The following is a 6709-nucleotide window of genomic DNA, read 5'->3' as shown; positions in this document are numbered from 1 at the left end:
GGCCGTTTCACAGTACCACCCTGAGCTCTGGTTTCAAACTATTGAGGAATGGGGCACTTGGGCTTGTTAATGAAAGCCGATTCAAAACAGAAGTGGGGAATGAGTGCGGGACAGCGGTCACAGTTCAAACAATTTGTGGATCATTGCTGCACACAGACTCTCTTGGTGTTTGCCGAGGAACAACAAGCAGCTTTGCACCATGGACTTCTTGAAAATGCTTGTTCCCAAGATGTCAGCTTCCCCCTCAAGCTGCTCTGGAACCCGGGCGCAAAATCTCTCAATGTGTATAAGCAGATCATCTGGTGCTGCAAGAAAGCAATTCCCTCTGGGCCGTCCCTGCAACTTGTGGCACGAGACTCTGTGGCTGCCTGAGGTGGAACAGTGAATACACGTGCATTCGCTCTGGACTCAGTTGGCCTCTGCCCAACAATACAAACCCAAGAACAATACGCTTCATAGTAAACAACTGATTGCTCTTTCATGACATCCCAGATCAGGTGCCTCGTTTTCCCAGTTAGGCCGTCCTTCACCAGTAAGAGAAAAAATAGAGCTCTCCGGGAAGGGAAGGGAAGGCAGAACAACCACCACCTCCATGCTCTGCTTGACACTGACCCATGTGTGGCTCTCGAACCTCAGCTTTGGAAATGCCAAACTTTGCCTAAACAGGCAAAGGGAAACCTGCAATTCTTATTCAGTCCAACCCCTCTTTGAACTTATGTCAGTCGTTACAAATCACCGATTTGGGACTCCTGACCACTCTCCCCTCACACACATCACGGTGTCCTCACACAGCACTGCCGTGTTGCTCAGGGGGGATCGCTTATTTGGCAGGACAGGTCACAAGCAGCAGGACAAAATGCTGAACCTTCCTGTTAAGTATTTTCTCCAATAAAAATACTAGTTATGCAGCATATCTCTGGCAAATCAGAGTGCTGCAGTGGACACGGTTCTAGTGCTTCCCCAGTGTCCAAAGAAAAAGTTTGGACTGAAAGGCCAGGTGGAAGTGTGTATCAGTAGAGCCAAGTTGTAAGAGGGCAGAGTAGGTAAAATGGTCATTTTTCTGCTTTATTACCCGCTTGTGAGAACTTCTGTTGAGATAAAATGCTAATCATTAAATGTCTTTACTAACCCATTCCTTGGATGGGAATGCAGAAAATTTAACTTACAGTGCAGTTTTAGGGGGATGGGTAAATTTGTTCTACTCTTAAACAGGTTTTCAAATCATAAAATTTCTTATCCATAGCTATTCCCACACCCAGCACAAGTTCTGAGTTATACATCAAATACTCAGATTTTTAACACTTATTTGATTCTCCAATTTTCTCAAGTATGGATCTCAAGTATGGCAAATAATTCCACACTAAGATAGTGTGGCAAATAAGGCAATGCCTTAATTCATGGGTCCTCAAATTATGGCCCGTGGGCCAGTTCCGGCCTGCCTCAGAGCTTTTGGACTCGCTCAAAGAAAACAATCTCCGAGCAAGTCCAAAAGCGTTGAGCTGGTGCAGGTGTTCTCTGAAACTGAGCCGAGAGCCAGCGCACGTGCCTAATTGTAAAAACTCAACTGTGTGTGCGTCAGCTCCCCCCACCCCCCATTGCATGCATATACAGAGCGGGAATATGGAGTGGGAAACAGAAGAGAGAGAGAGAGAGACAGACACTAAAAAAGGATTGAAGGTAAGAAAATACAACTTTTTAAAATTATTTTTAATTATGTGAGCTATGTCCCCAGGCTGCGGGCCAAGCCACAGCCACCTTGCTGAGTCCTGGGGCAGCTGCTCGAACGGTGGCGGCGGCTTGCCCATAGAAGGCTCTTCCCCACCTCATCTTGGGCTCTGCTGCAGCCCAAGGGAGCAGAGCAAACATTTTTTAATTAATTTTTATTTTTAATTATTTTTAATTAATTTTTTTAATGTGGAGTGTGCATAGAAATTCTTTTTTTTTTCAAACTATAGTGTGGCCCCCCAACAGTCTGAGGGTCAGTGAACTGGCCCCGTTTAAAAAGTTTGAGGACCCGTACCTTAATTGTGGTGTCAGACTAGATGGTACTGGACAATTGTGATACATGGCTCAGCCACAAGCCCTCACACAGTGTGGGTCCCCAGAGTGGCATGGGCTGTGGGTTCTACAAAGTGCCCCCCCCCCACAAATACCTTCCTTTTAATATGCATACCTGGATTTGTTTGCAATAAATTTTTATTTCCAATAAAATGTATTTATTTTGCTATATACATGAGGTTTCTCAGAAGTGGATCCAACACATACCATCTATGTGCATGTTGTAAGATAGTGAAAGCCTTTAAGGCCTTCAATCCATTGCATTACAGGTGGTGAGTGTATAAAAAGTCTTTAGCTCTCAAAAGGGCACAAAAATCCTTTACTTTCTGTGAAGCAGGTAAATAACCAAAAATGTGGAAGTTAGTAAATATTTCAGATGGTTCCAATACAAATTCTGTTTAAGTTTTAATATCCTCCCTGAAAGTAGCACCTGCTGGATTTTTGGAAGAGGCATGAGCTGAACCAGGCTGAGGCAGGAGCGGCGCGCCCCAAAACACACGCTTCTGCCGGCCGAGATGCGGCAAGGGCCGCGGGCGGGGGGCACCGGGTGGCGATCCACGGTTTGCGCGGGAGGGAGGCAGGGAGGGGCTGCCGCGCAAGGAGGCACAGCGGCGCCGGAAAAGCGCGAAGCCCCCAGGGCACCGCGCCCCTTCCCCTGCGGGCCGGAGCCCGACGCCGGCTGCTGGGGGGCCAGCGCGACAGCCCTCGGCCCGGGCGACCCTCCCCGAGGGCGCCGCGGCCCCGCGCCCGCCGCTCCGGCGAAGGGCCGTCCCGGAGGCGGGCCGGCGCGGCTCGGGCCCTCCCATAGCGCCGTGCGCGCGGAGGCGGAGGCGGCGCCAGGCCTGGAGGGCCGCTGCACCCTGCCATGGCCGCCGTCGCCGACACGGCGAGGCTGCTGGACACGGCCGACTTCGCCGCTCGCAAGCACGCCGCGCAGCGCCGCAAGGACCCCGAGCGCACGCCGTACATCAACCACCCGATCGGTGAGCCCCGCGGCCGGGTGCGCGCGCCCCCCCTCGGCGCCGCGCGCACTCACGCCGCCCTGTGTCCTCGCAGGTGTGGCGCAGATCCTGGCGCAGGAAGCCGGCGTCGCGGACCTCGCCGTGCTGCAGGTAACGCCCCCACCCCCCCGGCCCGGCCCGGCCCGGCCCGGCCCGCGCTGCGCCAAGCGCTCTTCCCCTGCCGCCGCGGAGCCCGCCAGTGAGCGGCGCTGCAGGCCGCCTCCCCCCTCCCCCGCCGCCCCAGCTCTGCCCTCTGCCCCCTGCCCCAGGCGGCCCTCCTGCACGACACCGTGGAGGACACGGACACCACCTTCGCCGAGATCGAGGAGCGCTTCGGCGAGGAGGTGCGGCGCATCGTGGAGGAAGTGACGGACGACAAGGCGCTGCCCAAGGCGGAGCGCAAGCGCCTGCAAATTGAGCGCGCCGCTCGGAGCAGCCGCGCCGCCGCGCTGGTGAAGCTGGCCGACAAGCTCTACAACCTGCGCGACATGAACCGCTGCGCCCCGCAAGGTCCGTGTGCGGGCAGCCGCCCGGCGGGCCTCCGGGCGGGGGACCGGCGCTGCGCGGAGCCCCGTGGCCCCCGCGGAGCTGCGGAACAGACGAGGGGATTCGGCCTCTTTGGAGTCCCCCCTGCTCTGTCTCCAGCATCTGGGGGTGGCTTGGTATTTGAAAGGCCTCGAAAGAGCCAGTTAAATTAGATGGAATAAAATGTGAAGCGTCTCCTCAGTAAGCAGAGGGCTCTGTGGCTGCAGAGTCGAGCATCCAGCACTTGTGCGCTTTCCAGGACAGGCCCTTGGCAGCCAAGACCGGGGCGTTCCTTGGTCAGCTACTCTGGGCTGCGTCTGCTGGGTGCCTACTTTTTGGCAGGCTCCCTGTGCCCACCCCACGTCGTGGACCGTTCTGGTGGTGCAGCATGCCAGCAACGCAGCTGCTTGCACAGCCAGGTTGGCGCGAGTTTCGGCTTTTCACAGAATCAGAGAAGAGTTGGAAGGGGCCGGAGGGCCACCGAGTCCAACCCCCTGCTCAGTGCAGGGCACCAAGCCACTCCGTCCCTCTCCAGGATGTGGCCCCATTGCGTCCTGAATGCCTCCAGTGTGGGAGAGCCCCTGGCCTCCCTAGTCATGGGCTCCCCTGCTGTACAGCTCTAGCTGTCAGGACATTTCTCCTGATATCTAGCTGGAATGTGGCTTCCTATAACTTGACCCCATTTTCCCATGCCCTGCATTCTGGGATGATCAAGAAGAGATCCTGTCTGTCTCCTTTGTGACAACCTTTCAAGCATTTGTAGAACGCTATCACATTCCCCCCGCAGCCGTCTCTTCCCAAGGCCCAGTCCTTTCAATCTCTCATGGAGCTCTGTTTCCAGTCCCTGGGTCATCCTTGCTGCCTCCTCGGAACCTTTCCAGCTGGTCTATCTTTTTTAAACTGTGCTCCCAAGACTGACTCAGTACTCCAGATAAGGCCTCACTAGTGCTGAGTAAAGGGAAACTAGTATTTCACAGAAGCTGGAATTCATACTTCTAACAATGCAGCCTAAAACAGTATGTGCCCTTTTTGCAGCCACTTCACATTGTTGACTAGTATTTAGCTTGCAATCTGCCGCAGTGCCAAGATCCTTCTCACTTGCAGTATTGTTGACCCAAGTATCCCCCATCTTGTAGCAATGCATTTGGTTTCATTTTCCTAGGCATGAAACTTGGCATTAGTCCCTACTGAATTTCATCCTGTTGTTTTCAGCCCAGCACTCCAGCCTATCAAGATCACCTTGAATCTTGTTTCTCTCTTCCAGGGTATTAGCTGTCCCACCTGGTTTTGTGTCATCTGCAAATTTGATAATCATTGTACTTTCTCATTAATGAAAAATTTGAAGAGCACTGATTCATTTCTTTTTGACCAGGTTGGTCGGCGAAACGGGTCCAGGAGTACTTCCTTTGGGCTTCAAAAGTAGTGAAGGGCTTACAAGGGACAAGCCCGGTGCTGGAGGAGAAACTGTGGCTCCTCTTTAAAGCAAGGGGTCTTTGTGAGACTGCATGACACAGACTGCTGGACCAAAGATGAAGAGGCTGCAGATTGTGGGTTTCTTCTTATCTCAGATTCCTTGTCCTTCCCACTGTGCATTCCCACTCCATCCACTGCCAGTTGATGCGTCCTGCATACATTTCAGTTTTTCAGAATTGTGAGTATATGTAGGCTGGGGTTTTGATTTTCATACTCACAATATACTGATTTTCTTACATGAGAGGTATGGAAGTATCTATTACAATGAATTTATATCCTGTGTACCCTTATTTGTTTTGTGAATGATAAAATATACTACTGTTAAAGACAATATGCATAGACTTCCATATATTTGTCCATTTGTAAATTATGTCTTAAAGTCATCAATTCAAAAATGAAAGTTTCATCAACTCTGCAACCCTGACAAAGGGCTGACTCAAAATTCCCCATGCGCAGAGCTCCATCCTCATATCCAAATGAGAAGGCCAAGCCCACGTGTGTTGGGCCAGTGACATGGTAGGGCCAGTCCATGGTTGTCATGGCGGCCATGAAATCCTGAGCTGCCCTAGAGAGGATACCCTGAGCATGAACGTGCAAGTTCCCCAGCACCAGCAACCTGGGGGATGTCGGCATCACATCTGAGCCCACCTCTGTCAGCTCAGGTGGGGAGAATGATGGGTCGTGGGGTGGATGGGAGACCAGAATCCTCCATCTGTCCTGCTGGCCCAGCAAAGGTGCAAACACCCCCTGATCAGACTAGTCATCAGCACCTGGTGGGCAAGACTGAATTCACAGAGACCATCGTGATCCCTGCTCCCCTGTCTCTCCCCTCATGTCTGCCCTGATGCTGAGCCAAGCCCCCGGGGGGGGGGGGGCAAACTGTGAGAGACTAGCTCCTCCTTGCTCACCCCAGGACGCCTGTTGTGCACGCCAGACTGGCTGCTTCTTCCACTAGTGGATGAGGGAGGCCTTGATCTGCACTGGTCTGGATCTAAAAGCAGCATCCAGACCCCAGGGCGGGCTGGCGTGGCACCTCCCGGACCCACGGCCGCGCTTGCTGCCGTCCCACTCTCGCGGACAAGTCCCGTGCAGCACACGAAGCAAGCTGCGCGGGCCAGTTCGGAGTAAGGATCCGCTTGTCCGCTCAACGGCTCCATTTCGGGCGCAGAGGAGCGCCGATCTTGCCAGCGAGAACGAGCTGCGCCGGAGGTGAAGCTGCGCCGCGCCCGCTTCAGCGCCCGAGGCCGCGGGCAGAGGGGCCGCGCCGGCTGCGTGCGCCGCTCAGAGGGGCCACCGAGCCGGCCGGGGGCCCCGCCGCGGAACGCCTCCCCGCACTTCGCGGCGCGCAACTTTCCCGGCCTGGCCTGTGCAGCGGGCCGCCACAGGCCCCCGCGCGGCTAAGCGCAGGACCAACACCGCGAAGGAGAGAGGCCGAGCCTTCCCGGCTTCGCGCCCGCGGGGAAGCCTCTGCGCCGGGAGCGCACGGGGCGGCCAGTCCCGGGCCGTCGCCGATCACCGGCCGGGGGCGCCGCCGGGCTGCAGCAGGTGCGGCTCTCGCGGGAGGCCCGCCGGGCAGCGCTCCCAGCCCGGGGCGCCGCTGCCCCGACCCGCGCCCGCGCACCGGCGGAGCGGGGCCGCCCGGGCTCCAGGGG

At 55.4% G+C, this 6709-nt stretch overlaps 1 protein-coding gene across 1 annotated transcript; it reads left to right on the top strand.

The window, feature by feature from the left end:
* The first annotated feature begins 2900 nt into the window (after positions 1-2900).
* Positions 2901-5388, top strand: HDDC3 (HD domain containing 3). The gene is made up of 4 exons (XM_044444852.1): positions 2901-3041; positions 3115-3170; positions 3329-3569; positions 4957-5388. The coding sequence occupies exons 1-4, from the start codon at positions 2924-2926 to the stop codon at positions 5091-5093; spliced, it is 552 nt and encodes a 183-aa protein (XP_044300787.1). The 5' UTR covers positions 2901-2923; the 3' UTR covers positions 5094-5388.
* Positions 5389-6709: the final 1321 nt, after the last annotated feature.

Source organism: Varanus komodoensis, unplaced genomic scaffold (genome assembly GCF_004798865.1).
Source record: "Varanus komodoensis strain SLA01 unplaced genomic scaffold, ASM479886v1 scaffold46_1, whole genome shotgun sequence".
NCBI lineage: Eukaryota > Metazoa > Chordata > Lepidosauria > Squamata > Varanidae > Varanus > Varanus komodoensis.
This window is presented reverse-complemented; position numbering and strand designations above follow the sequence as displayed.

Bases quoted from the DNA above. Each gene is read 5' to 3' on its own strand.
- HDDC3 (XM_044444852.1), top strand. From the start codon at position 2,924: ATGGCCGCCGTCGCCGACACGGCGAGGCTGCTGGACACGGCCGACTTC. The intron at 3,042-3,114 runs GTGAGCCCCGCG...GTGTCCTCGCAG, and splicing joins GTACATCAACCACCCGATCG to GTGTGGCGCAGATCCTGGCG. The intron at 3,570-4,956 runs GTCCGTGTGCGG...CTTTTTGACCAG, and splicing joins GAACCGCTGCGCCCCGCAAG to GTTGGTCGGCGAAACGGGTC.